Raw genomic sequence first — 23,369 nt, forward strand, 5'->3', positions numbered from 1 at the left:
TTTATAGTTGATTAACTGTTTTATAGCAGTACTGTATCTGTTTCCTGATAGGTCTTGTTCAAATTTAATTGTACTCAAAATCTAATAGCCTGGAAAGTGATACGATAAGTTCTTCTTGATTCAGAATATGTAGCTCTTGACCCTATTGATTTTGATGCCTAACTCAATTATAGTTTTCTCCAAATTTCTCACGACTTGCTAAAAAAGGTCGAATATGTGGTATTTTTGAAAAGGTAGTTTAACAACCTTCATAACGAGATATCAGTGAACCTTCTCTCTATTAAAGCTTTTAAAGATTCGGTTCATTCTTGCTGGGGGGTTGCGTATAATCTGTCTCCGTTAAAAGTGTCACATGGCTTCGAATATTATTGGAATTGCTATAGAAGCCAAATTATTCAACTCGGTAGCAAAAAACAGTCGTATACTTAGTATGAGGATAAGAAAATAAAACAAAAATATTCTCGATAATTTTTTATGAAATCGCAAAAGTCAACATACAACTCTTAACAAATTCACACAAACCTCAACCTAAGAAATGGGGTAAGGGGTGACGTAACAATTGTAAAATCTATAGTGAAATATTTTCATGGGAAAAACTGATAAAAGTAAATATAATGAAATACATATTGCAACATTATTATTAAAATTATTCAAAACTTCAACAACTTTAACTTTTTACAGTTTTTTAGTAGTCCTTTACTACATTTTTATTGAAAATATCAATAGATATTTATTTTGATAAAACGGATTGTGTATAAAATAAATATATAAGAATATGCCAATTTCCAGATATATTAACTGGGATGGGTGAAAATATAGCAAGCAATCAAATATATAAAGTAAATCTTGGAAGTTGTTCCTAAACATTATGATCTATTCAAAAGACAAACAGAAAGTTTTCCATTGAGTAATAAATTTGTATAATTTATGATCGTAATAACCTACCCGACGTTATAGGGCTTTATATATTTTTTTGACTCTCTCCTTGTATGAACACGTTCAATTTGGTGTACCTCTAGATTTTTATTTTAATCTTTCTCATTCAAATTTTTTTATTATTTTAGTTATCTCACTGTATTCATTTTCCTTTTTTTAACAATTTTGAAATTATTGCGACGGTATGGAAAATAAGTCAAAAGTAAATACAATAGAAATAGAATAACCAGAAAAAGAACGTGAGTCAAATTAAAAAAGGATTAAAAGTACCAAAACAATTATCATTAATAAAAAAAATATAAACAAGTATTTAGCTAACAGTGAAAAAGGGCAGATTTCATTTCATCGTAATGTATACATGTTATTTCGTTCTTCAACAGCACTTTAGGTTATTAATTATTTCTTCTTCCATCAACCTTTTTTTATCTCAATATATCTATTTCAATATTTATAAATTTGTTTTTTTCAAGTACAAAAATACTTTACATTTATTTCCCATTTAACTTATAAATAAGTTACAATCTTATTCATTTTTCCACTTTTCTTCTTTTTCTGTTCTATTTGTATTATTACACTTCATTGTCCTTACCCATTACAGATTTCTTTTCACTTTTTTTTGTTATTGGTCATTTTTCTCACAAAACATTTCTATTCATATCAAGCACTGAGGTTTGCTTTTCAACTAGAGGCAGTTTCTGGAAATATCAATAATATTCTATTTTAATTTTTTCATTTCTAATTTTACAAATGTCGATAATAATTAAAATATATTATTTATCCTAAACTTTCTGATGCCTCAAATATTCATATATTTTAGTCGACTATACCTGATAAGAAATAAATTTAAATAATTCTACAATGTAGTGAAAATTAGTAACTTGCTAGATTTTCAGTAAAAACTCTGGAAAAAGGCTTTAAAAGAATAAATATTAAAACACTAAACAAAGATAAATACAATAAGTTATGAAAGCAAAAAAGAAACATTCATATGATACAAATTGTTCGAAAAAATAAAACTTTTTTAGTGACTAGTTTGTTCAAAATAAAATTGTTATAATATAAAACGTTTTATCTATTTTTTCGAAAAATTTTCATAAAACCTATACAAACAAATTTATAAGATATGTTATTGCGTTTATATTACGTAATTGAATTTTATTTAAAGATTTCTCAAAATTTTAACAATATTCACAAATCAATCAATTTAAAATTAACAAATAGAGAGCTTAAAGTAAAAATACCTCAATTTAACAGAATCCACAAAAAACTACTTGCTGTCAATTTTGATTTCAATAATACTAATTTGAATATCAATTTAAAATAAATGATTATGGTAAACTACCTACTTTAAAAATTAGATAAAAAGAATGAAATAACGATTTCAAATGCACCATAAAAAAATTATGGAAATATATTTCGAAACTGCACAGAAAAAATAATTCAAGGTATTGAAATAATACTAAACATTTACTCATACTTTGTATAAAACACATTTTCAACAAGCTGATGATAACACTGCCTCATTACTACGACTAGAACTGAAAATAATCAAATTTGAGTACGTTAATTTTTCATGTTATAGAATATTGTGAAAAAATTTACAGGATATCAACATAAATTCTTTGACCAATCACAATATCGTCGCTTTAGTTGTCATTCGATTGAGAATCGAAAGATGCACCTCTAAACAACTGATACAAAAAATTTTAAATCGATCTATGTTTATAAATTAAAAAATATATATACGAAGACCTTAGAGCAATACAATGGTGAGCCACACAAATGGCGAAAACTAAAAATTTAATTCGACTATATAGCAATAGGTGGCGGAGTGATCGCTATATCGTGTTGGCCAAATTTCATCATCTTTTCGCGTAAAACATGGTTAGCCACATCATAATGGCGTCGACTTCCGATACACGTGCTCGTTCAAGTGCCATTTTTAGTGGAAGCAACAGTTCTAATTCTGATTTTTTTGAAGATAGTCATAACAGTCGTGCCGACAAGGACTTTGTATATAGAAATTTGATTATTTTCTTGCCAACCAAACAACAAATTCTATTCTATTCGATATTATTTGTATATTCGCGAATGAAAGTGATAGGCTTTAACTTCCGAATGAGTAGGAATAGTTTTGAAACTGAATTAAATTGGTAGATGTCTTGCCCTATCCAAACCTGCAGTATTTATTTTTCCCGGTTATCGTACTATATAAAAGAAAAAGACTGCTAATGGTTGACGAAGCTGTCTAGAAGAGAGTTCTCTGAAGTTTTGTGAACTGGATAATGTCTAAGGTGGGTAATCTAAAGCTAATTTAACATCTTATTAATCAAAATCTGATTTTAAACACTTGGAGATCCATATCACAACTTTCACTGATTATTTTCAAAATTGAAGTTTCTAAGCTGAGATATTATAATTCATAAAAATGTATACAAAAGATGAAAAATGGTTACAGTTGCTTTAAAGAACGAAGAATCCAGATAGGTAAACCGAAAACCATATCAAATTGAAGAAGTTTCGTGATTGATATGATATTGTTAAGGAATGAACTTTCGTTTCATCAAGACCTGATCACAATAAACATGAGATTGAAAATGATTGGCCTCCCTTATCACCAGAATTATCTTCAAATAATTTTGTCGTTTGAGGCTATTTAAAACAAAATAAAAAAAAAATAAATCAACTTTGTTATAGAGTTACTACAGCTGACCATCAGACAAATATAAGACTCTTTGTAGAATATATTTGGATTTATTTAGCTAATTTATTCGAGACTTTATGACAACATCTTGTTCAATATTATTTCCCGTTTCAATTTTTTTTAAATAATTTTTCGGAATTCCTTTTTAGAATCGAAATTTTTTCGAAGCCATTATGGCAAAAGATGCAATGTTTCTTTTAAGAGTTAAATTACTGTGGGTATGTTTTATAACAAATAATCTTTTCAATCTGTGGAGTTTGCGTTTACTGTCCCACTCTTGTTTTATTACTTATAGATTTCGATGCTAATAAAATTACAGATAATTAAGATACTCAAAGAGTGGAGGGTGAATCCAGTGGAACTGTTATAATTATACTCTATGGAATCAATTCTAAAGAAAAAAATTTGGATATGTATAAAATGGATAAATTAGTTATTGTACAATACATATTATCCTGAAATAATTTAATGAAAATACAGTGTAATAACGGTTATTAAAAATCGGCATGATATCGTATTCGGAAGTAGAGTAGACAGCAACTAGATTTTTAGAAATATTTTTTTTTTTTTTTTAGTTTTAATTGTTTTGACAGTATCAGTTAGGTTCTGGCATATTTGGCGGTATCAACGAGGAAGACGTATGACTAAGAAAATATTCATTAGAGGGAGAAACGGATCCTCGACTCAATCTAGATGGAGGTGTTGATAAACTGTAACTAAAAAAATATATATTAAGAATATCATTTTGCTTATAATTCATATACAAATGCTACAAATATACCTTCTATATATGTATTTTTAATTTTCTTTATTTTTTACTACTTATACCTTTGCCCTGCAGACAGTGTAATTGTGAGTGTTGGTGTAGTGGTAGTGTAAACAGTGTGTTCAGTATTTCACTACTCAGTTGTATTGTCTCGAGGATAATATAAAAAAAATCTGTATAAGTTGTCGTTATTCTGAATCTGTCATTTGTGACAAATGTTGAAAGATACAATTTAATTTCGACGTACTAATATTATTTGATCGTTGTTATTTGATTGTTGATACAATCAAATTATAAGTTTGTATTCTGTGTTCTTTATTGTTTGACATATGTCAAGTGTTATTTCCTGTAATGATTAAGATGTAATGACTAGATTAATTTCAGTTTATCAGAAAGCATTTTGTTCAAAAAAATATAAAACAAAATAGTATGGATCATTGCTCAACTCAACAATAACGTTAGATTCTAAAAAAAAACTGTAGCCTTCCTAGGTTATGTTATATTATACTACTCCAAGTATGACTAACGATATCAAAGTTATGAATTTCTCATTAACCAAGTTTCCTTGACACTTCAGTTCAATGTGTTTCCTACTACAGTTTCAGGACTTTGCTTGTCTTTTTTATATTTGGGTCACACTTTATTTCTTTTCGATAACTCGTAACTGACTTTATAACTCTGGACCAGTAATTTATTTAATATTCTTTTCGTAACTAACTCGTTCACAATTTTTAATCTTTGGTCACTATTCAAACTTCAGGATTTTTTTTTATTTTTCGCAACTCACTTAATATATACACTTTTTTATCAAAGTATCAGTGGTTACTTTCACCAGACACTTTTTTCTTCTACAACCACAAAGTTTTCACTTACTTTCTAGGTTTAGCAGTTGTCAGCAAATCATCAATTGTATTATCCTCAGAATCGGAATATAAGGAAGAAGCAGGCCTCCCAATTTTGGAACTATAAGTCTGATAACGATTGGGAACGTTCACATAATCGTTTAATAAAGAAGAGCTTCTTGAGTAAGGCCGATTATAATTTCTAGAAGGTTCTTGAGCAGAGGCGATGTAACTAGGTCTACAAAATTTATGAAAAAATTATATGTCATAAATTTAAGATTTTTTTTCAATCAGAATTTTAATAAATATCTAAAATTTGTACAAAATGATTAAAAAAATTTGGGATGCGAATATTTTCTTCTTATTTTTTGCCTTTTCTGAGAAAGTTTACCATGGTTGATGATAATATTTATTTACACCAACAAGAAGTAGAGATTTCAACGAATAAAAACCTCACCAACTTTTTCGAAAAAGCTGATATTTTGACGGCAGGATTTTCGTTCCAAAATTAGAATGCATTTTTGATATTATGTCAAAATTAATTACAGTGTATGTAGGACATAAAAAGGTAAATTTTTATCGAGATAAATCTTTTTTTGCCCTTAAAAACTCACCCCCTTTCCGTTCCCGACCTTAGTTCGCTCGTAAATTATTTTTCCTTTTATTCTTATTATTTTTTTTTTCACTTTTTATTATTTTTAAAGGCTTCTAACTTAATCTATCAGTGAAATGATCTTGCACGTTAAGAAAATAACCTAAATATAGTACATTACGTGCGAAACGCTTTTAAATTTGTATGGAGTCCAATAGAAGTTACTTATAAAATAATTAGTTAAAAATTCAATTGCTTCTGATAATAAATTATAAAATTCAAATTATACGTAATTCCAAAATACCCTTTCATAGAAAATTCTAACAATATACAAATTCGCAGGTAGAAGTTATATCTGGAGAAGAAGAAGAAGTTATAACATGTACATATGAATAAAAAGAAATCCCTTTTATGATATATATATTTTTCTAAAAAATTACCCATCCTAGTTTATATAGATCGGATCGTTTTAATTAAAACACTTTCTGTGCCTTATTTATAAATTAATATTTTCAATTTTTTTTGCAGACTACCCCAAAATTTTTTTGAAACGCGAAACTAAATTTTAGATTTTTTAAAGTGGCTATTAATACTCGAATATACAGTAAATTATATTTTAATATTATCAGAAAACTTACCTACGAGTAATTGATGATCTGTAGTCATAATTTTTCCTATCTAGGGAACTATAATCCGTTGGACTCTTATATCCCAAGTCTAAGTTATAATTATTCGGTTTTCTCATTCTCTTTTTCTCGTTAAATCTGGTATAGAAACTTTTCCTTCTAATCCTATCGATCACAGATTCATTTTCATCCCCGGAATATAAATAACCATTAGGAGATAATGGCGAATGTAGATCATTGACGTTAGGATATTCAGACATCACCGACCACGAATCGCAGCTCTGATAATCATCAGAAGGTGACAGTACAGTTGAGCTGTCGTCAGTCATCGCCATAGAATTTCTATTGTCGTTGAAGTTATCATCGTGGGTACTTGTACTAGGAACAGGTTCTTTGATCACTATCGGTTCACTTCTGCTTTGAACTTTTGAAAAATCGAGTTTTAAATTTGCTCTATCAGGTTTTTCGTTATTATTTACGGAATCGGACATATTATCCAAATTTAAACTACGTCTGTAAGAATTAACTGGTAATTTTGACTTGGGTTTACTATCTTTATCAGTAGTGCCGTTTTGGAAATGCTTCATCTTATCGATTAGTAAAGATTTAGGTCTCTCTTTTTTAATGGTACTTTCAGTAGAATCGTTTTGATTTTCATCATTGGAAATCACAGTTTTGTTATCATTATCACTTTCTTTCTTGGTATTCTTATTTTTTTGTTTCTTCAAAACTTTTTTCTTTTCTTGTTCCTCATATTTTTTGAAAAGTCCTAAAATTTTAGTAACTGATTTTCTCGAAGCTTGTAAAGGTTTATTACTACATGATAAGTCTTCTACTGATACAGCTCTCTTTATCAAACCGGATTCGGTACAATGTTCCAAATTTCTTGGCAAACTTTGTTCTCTTAATCTTTTAATTGCATTTTCAACGGTAGATTTTTTCTCTTGTATGACCTGTTGGTCTTTGGATGTTCTGAATTTCTCGAATTTCTTCTCTAAACTTTGCAGCAGCTTATTTTTCTGCACCTTTTCATCCTCATTTGTGTTTTTGGGACTTTCACTTTTATCTTCTTTAGTCTTTTCTTTACTTTTACTAAAACCTTTTCTTAATTTACTTAGTTTGGATTCTTTTTCAGGAGATACAGTTTCTTTACTATTTTCTTTGAGTTTCTCTTTTGAAATACTTTCTTTGACTAAATTCTCTGTTGGATAACTTTTTGGTCTTGCTATTCTGGATGGCTTATCTTTTTTCGTTAGATTTTTTGGTGCTTTAACATTGACATAATCGTGTATAATTTTATCCGTATCAATTTTAATATTATCTAGAGAATCACAGTTATTAGTAGCACCAGCAATATTAACATAATCGTGTATATTATTTGCATTTTCCAAATTTTTGATACTGTCAGATACCTTATCAAGAATAACGTCAGTTTCTTTGATCAATTCGTCTTCAGATTTTTCTTTTGAGGTTGAACCTTCTCTTTTAGAATATAACCTGCCCTTCCTTTTATCCCTTATTTCTTTTAAAACTTTCTGGGTTTCCATTTCGCGCTCTTTTTTATCTCTTAGGTATACATGTTCGTCTTTAGGACCATCAAAAAAGTCAGGTCTTAAAAATCTTGAAAGTTTCTTTGAAGAGGACGGTTTTTGTAGATCAGTCTTACTATCGATGGTATCCAAGGATTTGTTTGGTGAGTATCTACTATATAGAGATTCTGAAGAATATTTTGAATATGGTCTTGATGCTGAAGAATCCGAGATACATTTTGAGCTATCGTTTTTGTAGGAAGTGGAAATACTTTCGGATATACTAGAATCTGGACTTTGTAAATCAGTTTTCGAATTATACATTCTGGGCTCACGGAGTGAAGTTGATTTTGTTACTCTAGGTTTTCTAAGGAATCTACTATCACATCTAGGTTCAGCGCCGATACTAGATGATCTAATACTAAATTCAGAAGGTCTAAATTCTTCTCTTTTAACGGGAAGAAAAGATTTTACCACTTTAGGCTCTTTAGTGCTATCTACGGTTTCTTTAAGAATATTATTCTCGGCTGAGCATCTTCTAGATAATGTAGATCTACCAATTTTATCTTCTGGAGTACAAGAAGACATTGTTCTATGCAATTTTCGAGCTTCGGATGGAGCTAGTTGGGCAAGCAGTTGTTTTTGGATGCGTTTCGAAAGACCAGGCGTTAAATAAGAAAGTGCCAAAGCATCTTCTTCGGAGAGTTTTAATTTTTTTAAATCTAGATCTGCTAAATTAAGGTTTTCGTCCTTAGGTTCATCTGAAAACGGATTAAGTATTAGAATAGTGTATTCTACTACATGAGTTCAAAGTTTTACGTTTACTGTCAAACGAAAATCTAAATTAATTTTTTTTTCTATAAAACTTTGAACGTTAGTGAATTTTATTCAATTTTGAAATGAAAGTTGGATCTTCATTTTCTAATATTGAAAAATAATTCAATTTCTACCGAACAGCGGATGAGTACTATACTGAACACTGCCTGGCGCCCACATCAAGTTATTATTTTTGGTGTAGTGGTAGTAAACAAGAAGTTAGGTATAAATATTACTAACAACGAGGATTGAAAGACCCAATGAGTCTCAAGTTACTCACTTACTGTTATCCTTAGAATTGAAACGATAATTGATAATATGTAAATAGGATATGATTGACACCTTGTGGTTGATACAAGGTGTTGATGTTTGCAATTATCAAAGATCTACCCCGGAGCTGTCACATGCAGAAAATGGATATAGCAACAAGAACTTTCAAAGGGTTCAGTTTCTGAGATATAGAGAGTTTTAAGTTGAAAATCCCTTTCAAAATTCTGTCCTCTCAGTATTTTAATATACCTTTTTATTTGAAAACAATCGATTATTTTGAAAATTCCAAGTCGCAAGTCACTAATTATGCCGTTCGTGAGAAATTCAGAGGTAGGCTTTCTCCGGTGCGATTCGCTATAACTTCATCCACTGCACATAGCAGTATTAGATCTGATTGGTCAATCACCTGCCCTCCTCTCCGCCATAGTTCTAGTCTATGTGCACATTAATTCAGTGCACGTGTAGATCGCGAATGTAGCAGTTGGTATCGAAACGGAAATTTTGATAATATAACGGATATTAGAGTGCAATATTTAAGGTTAATTAAATTTTTCTTTCTCCCCCTTAGTGGAAAAAAATAAATGTTGGGCGTCCGAAACATGTGATAATTGTAAACGTAATTAAAATAAAAAATCGTGAATAACAGTCTTTGCTCTTTTCCATGTTTATTATTTGGAAGCGATGAGGCCACATATGGGCATTACAAGTTTAAAACGAATAAAAACTTTTCATAAATGTACAATGGGTGAAAATAGGTTAACTGCCTTCGCAAAGTGTAAATAAATGTTTGAAGGAGCCCAAATTTTAATTTCGAAGGAAATCTCGAAAAGGAAATATTGATTTTCAATTTAAAACGTGTTATATCTAAAAAGACAATTATTTGGCGAGGTAAGTACTCCTCAAGTAATATTTTTGGGCGTGGGCGTGTGGTAGCAAATTTACCTTTCGTTATAGCCCCCAAAATATTGAACTACGTGTCGTCGCCGAAAAAAATAAGGATAGAAATGAAGACTAAATTGGAATTTCTGGAACCGTTGGTGATATTCATACTGAACACACTGTTTACACTACCACTACACCAACACTCACGATTACACTGTATGACGCGCGTTTCGATAACCAAGTTATCGACTTCGGAGACTAAAGGTAAAAAAAAACAGTTTACCTCCAGTGTCTGAAGACCATAGAAGCATAGATTTCCAGGTGATTGTTCAACTCTTGGAGGATATGAGTTTATGGTTCGAGGAAATTAATATCACTGGTAGTTGGCGCTTTTCTATGAGTATTTGAGCGTTAAGCAATATGTAACATATGATGAAAAAAAGCTCATGACACCAAAAACATTTAACGAAAGCAATAGAGCTTTGTGACATACACCTTATATCAATATTTGCAGCATCTTCGTTATTTTTTTTTCTTGGCAACAGCTGAATAAAATTAACAATACAAGTTATACTAGAATACATTTTTGAAATGTAGTAGGTCCAACTTCCATATATGTTTAAAATTAATTGCATGCTGTTTTGGTGACAAAACTTGCAAATATTAAACGAAACCTACCTTCATAAATTAATGAATTTTTGGCACACATTATCTGCTGCAGCTTGAAATAAAAAACACAAACAACGAAAATTAGTTAAATAAATAATAAAAACACATTAGACTCTCATGCAAAAAGATTATAATTTCGAAATTTACAATTTATTTATGAATTGTAACAATGAAAATAGTGAGCCGTATAAAACAAATATCCAACAAAAGGATCAGGACAGTTTTTGTCTATTAAAGTTAGGAACGATTTTAATCTTGAGAAGCAAGTAATATTATAGGAATAATATTTTCAAGTGAATATTAGTTCCATAAATATTTTATTATTCTTTCTGCTCTACTATGTCGATTTATTTGATAAAGCAGTTACTAAGAGGGTTGCTACTAAATTTTTGAGATATGACAACACTGTTATGGATATCAATTTTTAATGGTGAACGTTCATAAGAGTGTTATTTGTGTTGTTTACAGATATTTGAAACATTCAAATTGGTCAAAAAATGTAAAGATTGTATTGAATCATGCTCGCACTTCGCTAAGGTTGAATTTTTTAAAACTCATTCAAAATCAGCTGTTGTGATAATGCAAGATCGACATGTGATATACCGTGAGATTCAGGCATACTTGGGCATTAGTGAAAAATATTTTTTCGCGTTATTAAATTGTGGTGCTTCTAAAGACTCGGGACAGCCGCCGAATCATGGATCTATGCATATGAACCCGAAAATAAACAACAATCGAAGCAGTTCGAAGCAAATGATCGCCTGTATTTTCGAAATAACTGGACATATCGCCACAGTTCTATTAGAGCAACATAGAAAGGTCAATTCTAAATGATACACCAGCATTTCTTTACCAGAAATGTTCGAAAAAATCAGGGAAACGGAGCAATAATTCTCTCAAACAAAAACGTTTTAAAAAGTTTCTTTAATAATATCTTTTAAATGAATAAAAAAAAATTGTTTAATTTAATTATAAAACGTTTTTTGTCATTCCTGAAAAGTAGTAGTTTTTTAAATAAGAGGTTTCGTTAGAAAACCATCGCTATGTATTTTGCCGTTTTAAATGTAACAAGACAATTATAAAAATTCTTATAATTGCACTTGGCCCATCATCAGACGGACCAATGAACGTCCTTTTAAATGAGCGATGGAAAACAATATTAAAAATAATAATTAGAGAAAAAATGCCAGATAAAAATAATGCAGAGTTTCTTCAAATTTTTTAAAACAATATACCATCAGTTTGAAAAAAATACCATCTTTTACTATTTTGAAAAGAATTATAAATCTAAAAATGGTATTCTTGTAGAACTTTTATCATACAATTTTTTTTCAATGAAATTTTATAATAAACTGTAAGCGTACATTTCTTCTTTAACATCAAATACATCTAATTAATCAATCAGTGATGTAATTTCTTTTTTTTTTTCGGGTAGCATTGTAATCATTTATTTTTAATAACGACTCACTATTTACCATTATAATATATACATGTTTGCACCGTTAGGAGACTATAGTTAAACAGTTAAATTTTCAAACTAATTTTGGTAAGAACTGTACATTTGGAAGGAATCGAATATATCAGTTAAAAGATGAAAACAATAGATACAAGAAAACTTCGAACTTGCCCAATAGTTAAAATAATCTATGTGAAAACTTATTACCAAAGTAATCATCAATGGATTAACTACTTAATTTGATAAATGCTACCCTCCGTCAAAAGTAGGCCTCCACAAAGGCTATGGCAATATCAACTTAATTCAGAGTTTCATTTCAAGCAAGGAACAACGCCATAGTTGATTTCAGATACCAATCTCAAATATGGATAAGTTCAAAGAGAAGTCAAATGCGGAGAAAATTTTGCCTAAAAATGCCATTGGAACTGTTGAAAGCTTCAAAAATAACAGGCCTAATAATGAACTTGACGAAAACTTCCATCCTAGACATATCTTTAGATCTTTAGGATCTAAGGATATGTCTACCTAGGTCACAAAAAGAAACTAAAGATAAAAACAAACAAGATGAGATAGAAGAGTCTGTATGACTTCGGCCTCTCCTGGCAAGCTTAACTATACACTTTAAACACTTATACTCGTAATTCCTATCATCCTTAAATCGAAACTTTCAACCAGTATGTTATGTTGCACATCTCGGAGACTACATACGGTTTATTCTTGGTAGCTGCACTGGCAGACTAGTTCAGAAAGTGTACACTAAAGCATTCTTTGTAGCAGAACCACCGCTAGTGTCGCTGTTCTTAGTAGCAGTGCGAGAGAATTAGTTCACTATACTGCTTGCACTAGGTCTATAATCAGTTCAGTCAGTGTAGTAAAAGACAGTACAATAAGTGTAATCTGGAAACGTTGACACTACATCTTCGTCAACGGAAGAAAGTAAAATATCAAAAAGTACTAAATCGTTTTCCATTATTGTTAATACTGCAAGGCCTGAATCATATCAAATAACCTCAAATACATCAATCAACAACATGCTCCATTGCTCTCTGCACTATATTGTTCTTTGAATCCTATCGAACTAATTCTATACACTCATAAACTGGCTTGCACCGGTCCAGTTCAGTACAGTTCCAGTGCAGCTACCAAGAACAAAACTATAATAAAAGGAGAGATCAGATGACGGATAAACATGGAGAATTTAATAAAAACGAATCGAAACGGATTCTATGATGATGTAGACGTAGACGAACACAACAGTAAAAATGGATGAACACAGACTTTATTGACAGTAGTTTTAAATCTTTTCACGCAAGGTTAGATAACTTGAAAAAGAGAGAAGTAATAAAAAAGTCACTACAAACTGCGCGGGCGCGATATCATCTTATTACTATTTCTAAATTTACAATGACACTGCTTTCACCATGACAGTCACAACAGCAGGGCAGTTGCCACACAAGGTGATACTAGTTTAACAAACCATGCGTGCAACGTAATCCGAAACTGCATGAAAGTCTAGCATCCTCAAGAATAAAACAGAAGATAAAATATCCATTACAAAAATTAATATGTTATATTAAGGTTAGAGTGGTACAATCCATTCAAAAGTGGTCGACTAGTGGTAGAAGACTTGTTTTGCTCGTGCCAGACTTCTACATAAGCACACAATTAAAAAGGAGAAGATACCTGAAGATTTCATTATCAACTGACACACCCGAACGTGATGGGTGTATTGGATTATCCAAGTAGATGAAAAGAAATTTCGTTTATTCGGGTGGTTGGTGTGTGGTTAATTGCTTAAGAAATTGTTGTTAATAATTGGATTTGACATTCAACTGATCATAATTAGAACTCAATGATTTTCAGATGACAAACTAAAGCTGAATATGAACGCATATTTAATAGTATTAAAAACTCAACTGTTTAGACATATATAATAACGGTGACTTACCTTGTAGTTGTAAACGTAAAATATAAATTATTAGTAATTATAATCAATATTTCAATCATCATAAAAACAAAAAAACAGGCATTTAAGCTCTCTCGCACACACAAACAAATAAAATTTGATAAAATCAAACTTCTGAAAAAAAAATAACAAATTGTAGACATCAAAATTGAACAAACATGAAAGGGTATTTTTCCTGCATATGATAATATCATTTCATGACAAGATGGGTACCAATTATTTTTCTTAGTGTGTGAACAGTAGTACATGATCTTGTTTGATGTGTACAACTTGTTAAAAAAATAATAAGTGTCAAATAAGCGCAAATTAAAAAATAAAAAACATTGTGATTAACTTCAACAAAGGGTAAAATTACTGGTTGCATATAATACTTTTATTTTTATTAATTATATTTAATTTCATTAAATATTCTTTTTTTCTAATTTGAACTATAATTTGAAAAATATATTTATTAAAATAAAAGCTGGGTGTATTCAATTAGTTGTAATACAGGCCCTATCCTTAGATATGTTTCTTGTCTTGGAGTCATTAATAATTGGGAGTGGTATTTCTCTTGCACAACTATATTATTCTTTTTATACCCCCTAAAATGAGTTTGAACGTTTTGACTAAACCTTAAACCAAATCTTATCAAAGAATTTATATAACAAATCAACATTTTTCTAAAACTTGCGTAATTTTAAAATATTTTTGTATATATTATGTACGAGGGCAGAAGAAAGCAAAGACTGCAAAGCTCTCGCACTACATACTCCGCCATTGTTGACATTTAGGCGTCAGTGGGCGTTGTGCTACAGCCACGTAAACATTATTGATGCTCCCGCCAAGTGTAATTCGTTTTCTATAGGCTGAAGGCCATAGTGCTGCAGAAATCGATCAGTGAATTAGTCGTGTAAATGGTTAGATAAAACCTCAGATTCGCCATTACTGCTTCCATCTTTTTCCTGAAAAGCTTGTCCACAGATATGACAAATGTTATGGCATATCGGAGGTTGAAAAAAACGGCCCTCGTTAATAAGTTTGATTCATATATTTTTAGTTGTATTTTTTCCAATATATTTGGAACCCCTAACATTCTAATTTTGTTGAATATCCCAAAAGCTTTCACTTTTACTTGAATACGGTTGAATACAATATCAATTTTTTCTGCGGCCTGATATGATTTCATAATTTTTCCAGCTATTTTTTATAAATATTCACAATTAGATACTGAATTTATTCCACGTGGTAGAAGCCTGTTTAAACCTGATTTTGTCAAAGATAATCATGCAATGTCTTAGTTTTTTTCCATAAACCTATTTGTTGTAAAAATCAAAAGAAAAACACCCAAATAATTTGTTATAATATTGCAATGAGGTGAAAATATATATATTTGACCATAATTTGTTAGTTGAAAGTCTCCAATTTTCATATAAGGAGCTATATGCTTACCACTGCTAAACATACATAATGCAAGTGTGGAAATATTTGCAAATAAAAAATATGTGTTCATAACTTCAACTTTTGTTAGATTTCTCAATTAATATTATCAATTTTTTAAACAGTACACTCAATATTTTCAGTTTTTCATAATTTATTAAATTACAAACATATAACTGTCAAGCCAGTATAAATACAACCTTATTTATTTTAAAGTTATTGAAAGAGAAACTGTATAGAAACGTTTTTTATTTAGACTTATATTATTGACTGGAATAAATAACTTAATCGTATTTGAATAGAAGTTTAGATCTTTAGCTTTCTTTTATAACAGGGCTGTCCAACTGGAGTCTCGCGGAGTTTTATGTATGGAACGCCTCAATTTTCTAGGAATATTATGTACGTATCTACATTGTTGTCAGATCTTTCCTTTTTGGATATTTGTCTAGTACTCAAGTGTGGATCGTCTTCCAACAGGACACAAACATCTAAAGATTTGTTTACAGTTGATGCAGTTTTTCTGCGCCCTAATTTGGAAAAACCTTTTACTGAACCAGTATCGTTAAACTTTTTTACTAATTTACTGACAGTAAATTCTGGGATTTCGGTTAGGATATAAATTATTAAAGATATTACACTTTCCTTGTTGACTTCTACGCCTATCACTATATCCTAATATGATTAAAATATCAATTCAATCAATCAATCAAACTTCAACAATAATTATTATTTTAACTTCGGGGGAGATAATGCAAATGTAGCTATAACTCCGAAATTATGACATTTAGGTATAAGGAACATATGAAAAATAATCAGTAGTTCTTCTAAAAACACAAAATACATAGAGTGATCCATTAATTTTCCGTAGGAAGGAAAGATCTGACAACAATGCAAATACCACCATAATACCGGCCGTATCACAAGCCTTTTCCAGTTACTTCCAGTTTGTATGTAATGATGACATTTTTCAAATGTCACCTTTCTTTGGCATAGGAAAAATTTATTCATTTTTGTGCTATTCAACAATTATATTAATGTACTGTTATGAACACTAACCTTACCGACTGATACGGTGGATAAAGTTAATTTTTCAGTTTCAGTCATTTTACACATTTTAGTATTTCATTCCCTAAAATTTTACCTCCATGAATTTGTAAGATATTTATGAGAATCTATAAATTATCTTCATGTTCTCATTCATAATTGGTCAAGTTGTGATTGATATTAAAAGCTTTTAGGTACATTTTACATGAAGACAGTCGTTTATTTTCCTCTCAAGCTAATTTCATTCCCCAATAATTTCATTTATAAAAAAAAGTTAGGGTCATGATTTCAAAATATTCTATACTGATCAATTCTTATAACATTTTTCCATATTTCTTAAACTAAGAGCTTAGAGCCATGAGTTCAATTCAAAGTTGTTGAACACGCCTCTTCCATGACGGGATTGTTGTAACATTTATTTGGTGTATGTTTAGTTTTCATTGATGTGCCAATTTCAATAGACTTTCTTTAGATAAAAGATCTCCATACTTTATAGGAAAAGATTGATCTTTAAGGGTACATAATTCATTTGGATTAGAAACAATGGTCAAATATTTATAAAGGGAAATTGAAATAAATTTCGGAAAGAATGGATAGATGAATTAGTTGTGCATGCAGCCTACCGAATCTGTGTCGTAGCAGTTTGCCAGCAGGCTGTTAGTTGGTACCCTTCTGATTGGCTGGACCGCAGGGCACATGCACCGTAACACGCACGCGCGCTGCAATCACACAACCATGCTTTGTTTTTTATCTTTTCATTTTCTATATCTAAATTGTTTACCAAAACGCATTCTGATGTGCTAAGGTTGAATGAGAACGAGAAAAATATAGAAATCTTTATATTAAGTTTTTAAATACATGAATAAAGAATAAATAAATATGAAGTTTTGAAATTACAAAATAAAAATTCCTCAATGGTAGCCTTTACTTCGCAATTTATACAAGTTAGGAAACAGATACTTTTCTTTTATGACTACATGATTGAGGCTATGAAATGGTAGTATAGTTTTTCCAATATCAATTGCAGAAGACAGTTGTGCGAGGAACAATCAATCGTATATCGTTTGGATCTAAGTTAATAGTTATTAAATTCTCTATAAGTTTATCGTGTTAGACTTTATCAAAAGCCTTCTTGAAATCAATGAAACAGACATAAACGTTTTTTTGTATTCTCTGCACTTCTGTAGTAGTACTGTGATAGCGAATAATGCTTCTCAGTTCCTAATCCTTCTCTAAAGCCAAACTGCGTTTCATCTAGTTTTTCGCATTCTCTGCTGGATTATTGTCACGAGTACTTTTAGTGTGTTGCTCATCAAACTAATCATCCGATATTCGTCACAAGACTTAGGATTGTTCTTTTTAGGCAATGGAATGAATACTGATTTAAGCCTTGTTTTATAGATTTTGTTGAACAATTTTGTAAGATGGGTCAATCTCAATATCGTTCAAAGCCTTCAACCATACTATTGAAATGTTGCCAGATCCGGCTGCTTTTCTGGTTTTTGAGATTTTTATGGCATGCTCCACTTCGGACTGAAGAATACATAAATTTTACGTCTATCTGCTTTCTTCTCCCGCGTCATCTCGCTCTGCTGCAAATAGGTGCTTGATGTAATCTTCCCAAGTCCGTTTTTGTCAACTGGATCTCTCCTTCGGTGTTCCTTGTAATCATTTTTCCTTTCCAGATTCAACCAAATGACAGAACACTTAAATATAAAGGTATATCTCCCTACGTTTGTGAAAATAAGTAAAGACCCAGTATTCTGCAAATTAGCGATAGACGATAAAATCATAGAACAACTATGTTATGTAAAATCAAACAATGGAAACCTCTACGAGAAAGCGCATAAGCATACAAGCAAATAAGACCGCCAAAATCACCGAAGTTGGCGCGATTTATTTCTCTGAGAAACAGAAAACATTATTATCCTTAGATCAATAGATGGAGTAACCCTCTGGAACAGAAAACGCAATTCCGACACTAGACAAATCTGAGACCAAATAACAGATGTAGACAGATGGGTAAGAAGATCAGAGTGGAAAGCACTAGTTGATAGATGTATTTTACGTAATCGAGAATATGATGTTCGAGAGCCGTTTTTTTCAACCTCCGATAGGCTATAAATAAAAGACAAGTTCATATAAACAATAATTTTATTATCAAAAGAATGGTACACTTACGGTTACTTTTCGACATAATCACCGAAGGAATTGAGACATTTGTCATTTCTGTGGACAAGCTTTTCAATACCCTCTTCAAAAAAAGTTGCCGTCAATGTAGCCTAACCGTTCAGTAACAATAGAGTACAAAACAGACCTTTAAGCTTCTATAAATTCAGTAGACAAAGCAGTAGTGGTGAATCTGCGGTTTTCTTTAACCATTCTGTCAACTCGTTGAATCAATTCATCTGAAACGACAGATTTGCGTCCTTGCCTCCTTCATTATGCACGATGTTGAAACAAAGCGACAATCGATGCTTTGAAAGACGTCTGAATCGCCCAGAATCAAAAAAGCAAGGATATTCAAATCAAAATTCAAGGCAATGTTGATCGTTTTTTCGATATTAACGGTATCGTGATGACTGAATGGGTTCCAAAGGGTCAGACTGTCAACCAGACTTACTATTTGTCAGTTTTGGCAACACTACGACAACGAGTTCGTAAAAAACGACGTCCCGAGTTGTGGAAAAACAACTCGTGGATTTTGCACCGGAGCAACGCACCTGCTCATAACGCGCTATCTGTGAAGCAGTATTTGGCCAGTAAGCACACTCCAGTGCTTGAACACCAGATTTGGCATCGTGCAACTTTTTTGTTTCCGAAGAAAAAATCTGCTTTGAAATTGACCCGATTTGAGTTGATGGAAGCGATAAAGAAAAAACGATAGAGCTCCTAAAAGCACTCACCAAAGAAAACTTCCAGCATTGCTTCTATCAATGGAAATAACGTATGGAAAGGTGTGTGGCGAGGGGAGGGGAGTATATTGAAGGAGGGCATTCGAATGAAGAATAATTTTTACGATAAAACCCTTTTTCGTAACCAGTCTCGTTTATTTAATAACCAGACCTCGTAATCGTCAATCACTCTGACCACTCAAGACTACCCTGGAGTCATACAGGGTGAGTGATAACAAGAAATTGATTATATATTATTATACATTTGACAGGGAAAATGCAATTCTCACTTCACCCCTTTGGAGAGTTTTATCTTTTGTTTTTTTTTGTCGCACTTTTGACTTTAGAAAAGGAATGTATACAATTCCATTTCACCTTGTATATTTGCTGGTATACGGCTATAAATTGATATTAAGGAAACATATATTTGGAAAAAAATAATTTTTAGGTAAAGTTACAAATTGTGAAAACTTATAATTATAGAATTAAAATAGAAAACTAAATCAACAAGTTATTGAGAATTCTCATTTTTAGTTTCTCAAATTTATTCTATAATTAGGAAACAAATATTTTAATGTATTGTACTTAATCTTTATTGACATATAAACTAAATCGTTGGTAAAGCGCATCAGATTACGTTGGGGTATATCAAATAAATATCAAAAATACATTTCAATTTACATGATTAACTATTGAATTTTCAAACAAAATTTTTATAGTTCTTCGAATCAAATCCAACTGAGTATCATACAAAAAATATTGAAACAATACTCATACAACCATATTAAAAATAACAATCGAAAGATTTGTTTGCATCAACAGGGTTGCAGGAAAAATACCCTACAAACTACCAACTAGCAAAAAAAATGGTAAACATTCATCTACTGCACATCCGTAGATACTCTAGATACGAATAATTGAGAAATTTTGACAGATTTAAAAAATAAAAATATAATTTCTAAATATGAAAAATTTGGTAATATCAAACTTGGAAAATCAGTATTTTCCTTTGATGAATCCATTTTTTTCTCTTATAGTTTGGTAAATGTTTAAAGTCCAATAGAATAAAATTATTTGGAATTGAAAAATTATAGAAAGAAAACATTTAGAGAGAATCTGAAATATTTTTAAAAAATTAGTAGACGTACGTCGTACGTCCACTGGTGCTAAAAGGGTTAAGACAGATTGTATGTTATATGGTGTAAAATAAAAAAAAGATTCATTTTTGTTGAAAATATAACAGCACAATTCATATGATGCAAAATAACAGGTGGCTAAAAAAACTTTCTCAGAAAAAATAGCGTTTACAATCTTTACAGCATATAATAATACATTTTGGTACAGTTTTTCGACGAAAATTCCGAAATAGCTAGTAGCTAGTAACTTTGGGCATTGTACACTACCTGTGTATATATGTGAATAATTTTCCCAATGAGAATTATTATTTGATCAAAGTTTTTATCCATTAATAGGCGACCAAAAATCTCTCAGCACATTACTTTCTTGTAAACTTAGTAGTCAATGTGAAATAGTGATTCTAGTGAATCAAAATTTTTCAATACTGTTGGACAATGCTAGAAAATGGTATTCAAGAGAACCGAATCAATATAAATAAACTTCAGTTAAATTAAAACAAATATGACAAAATTCATTCATTCAAGATTATTTCTTGAGTATTCTATGGTAAAAAGATACAAAATATTGCTATATAAAACTGTCAAAATTTTTCAAATATCCTCAGTTCTAGAACATTGTCGTAACACAACACAAAAATGCGCGTTATTATATTAGTATGCTAACCTGCAGGGCGTGACAATGACGGTGTATTCGAATTTTTGAATACATTATCTATATCTGAGGCCAAATCGCGACTAACACTCCGCCTCCATGGAACACCAAAGCTGCTACCTACTGTAGTTTTAGTGATAGGCCTGCTAAATGTTCTACCTAAAGATGAGTGCCTACAAACGTAGAAAAGTTAGCGCACATATTATGGAGAACAGAGGTAATGAGAACCATAACAATGTGTCAAAAAATATATATTGAAAGGGAACAAATAAACGTGATGCTTTAGTAGCAAATGGAAAAGTTTTAAAAACCGCGCCAGAAATTATTAGAGGACGACAGTATATCAAATTCTTATTTCAACATCATAACTATTTTGATAAAACTATCCATCCGAAAATTGTATAAATAAAATATACGAGGGTCGTTTTTTTTCAACCTCCGATTGCTCCGTGCAGACGTTACACGGGCAGAAGAAAGCGGGTATGCGCTGTAGGCGACTGCGAAGCTCTCGCACTACACACTCCTCCATTGTTGACATTCAAGCGTCAGTCGGCGTTGTGCTACAGCCACGTAAACATGTGCGCCATTATTGATGTTCCCACTAAGTGTGAATTGCGAAGTGTGATTGGTTTTCTACAGACTGAAGGCCGTAGTACTGCAGAAATCCATCGGAGAATGAGTCGCGTGTATGGGGAAAACTTCATGAGTGATGGTGTTGATAAGGACGCAAATCTGTCGTTTCAGATGACCTGGTTCAACGAGTTGAAAGAATTCACCATTACTGCTTTGTCTGCGGAATTTCCAGAGCTTTTAAGGTCTGTTTTGAACTCTACTTGAATTCATTGGTGGCAACTTTCTTTGAAGAGGGTATTGATAAACTTGTCCACATATATAACAAATATCTCAATCGCTTCGGTGATTTTGTCGAAAAGTAACCGTAAGTGTACCAATCTTTTGGTAATAAAATTATTGTTTTATATCAACTTGTCTTTTATTTATAGCCTATCGGAGGTTGAAAAAAATAGCGGCCATAGTATAATATATGGATAGTTATAAACAATATTTTTCAAAAATGTTGGCAAATATGTTATTCCATTCCTATAATTTTATTCAAATTCCCATATCAGAGGATCCGAAGTAAAATCGACCTTCACCCATATGATTAATGGATGAAAATAATTTTATAAGTAATTTAGGATGTTAAATATCATAAAAAAATGGGTTGCCTGAAAAAATCCTGACCAGGCTATAATTAATTAATTTTTTTTTTAATTTCTACCGAGAAGTTTAATGAAAAAATTGTACACCATCCGTAAGTATGAAGCCTATAGAATATGCAAACGTGAGGTTGCCTATATTTTTCCTGGCTTACCAGGTGAAAACAGGTATTTCGGTCTTAATGATTTTCACTTACCTGTTTATTCTATAAATTGAACTTAAAATAAGCGCTGTTTTATTGTGACCACAAGTTGAGGTAGCGCACGGTGCGACCGCAGGATGTAATAGAATACGCATGCCATTAGCTCATACAATAGAAAATGATAGCGATAGACTAGTAAGCGGCAATATTTTGAAGGAACTGGTGGTATACGTATGAAAGTATAGTTCTTCCAATATCAAATGCAAGCCAGGAACAATCAATATTTCATAAATATGAAAAATAATGTTTACTCCCCGTATAAAATTCGGTAAATATCTAACAAACCGTCAGTACACGTGGACTGATCATTTCCACTGTTTACCAATGAAAACAATGAATCGTAAACATAAATGCATTTCTATTTGCTGAAGTTGTCGGAAGGCATATGTACACAATTTCTTAGTAATATTCCTGCCAGACAGTCTGCGATAAGCAGTGGCGTTCATACATTTCTTTAAATAAATATTAATATGGAATTCTTTAGATCATGGGCGGATGAGGACAACGAAAGTGCATGGTCTAGTGAGATGAATTTAATAATAAAAATTTATATATACAAACACCGCAAGTTATTTTAAATATATTCTAATGTTTAATATAAGAAAATATTCAGCAATCTGATAATGCAATCATAATAAGAATTACTAAATTAACTAGAGTAAATAAATTTTCCATTTATCGAGTACTCACGAAAGGGGTTGCTGTGAATAAAGATCTACATATTTTCAAAAGTATTTATAAAAATAATAA

General features: G+C 31.1%; 1 protein-coding gene across 1 annotated transcript in view; it reads right to left on the bottom strand.

Moving 5' to 3' along the window:
* Positions 1-458: 458 nt before the first annotated feature.
* Positions 459-23,369, bottom strand: part of LOC130894589 (uncharacterized) — a 62,579-nt gene continuing 39,668 nt past the window's right edge. Inside the window, exons 14-17 of the mRNA XM_057801501.1 lie at positions 21,212-21,372; positions 6,479-8,756; positions 5,280-5,486; positions 459-4,356 (exon numbers count right to left, since the gene is read on the bottom strand). Coding sequence (XP_057657484.1) covers positions 4,236-4,356; positions 5,280-5,486; positions 6,479-8,756; positions 21,212-21,372 — 2,767 coding nt within the window. The 3' untranslated portion in view covers positions 459-4,235. The remainder of the gene's footprint in view (positions 4,357-5,279; positions 5,487-6,478; positions 8,757-21,211; positions 21,373-23,369) is intronic.

The sequence above is a fragment of the Diorhabda carinulata genome, chromosome 5 (genome assembly GCF_026250575.1).
Source record: "Diorhabda carinulata isolate Delta chromosome 5, icDioCari1.1, whole genome shotgun sequence".
NCBI lineage: Eukaryota > Metazoa > Arthropoda > Insecta > Coleoptera > Chrysomelidae > Diorhabda > Diorhabda carinulata.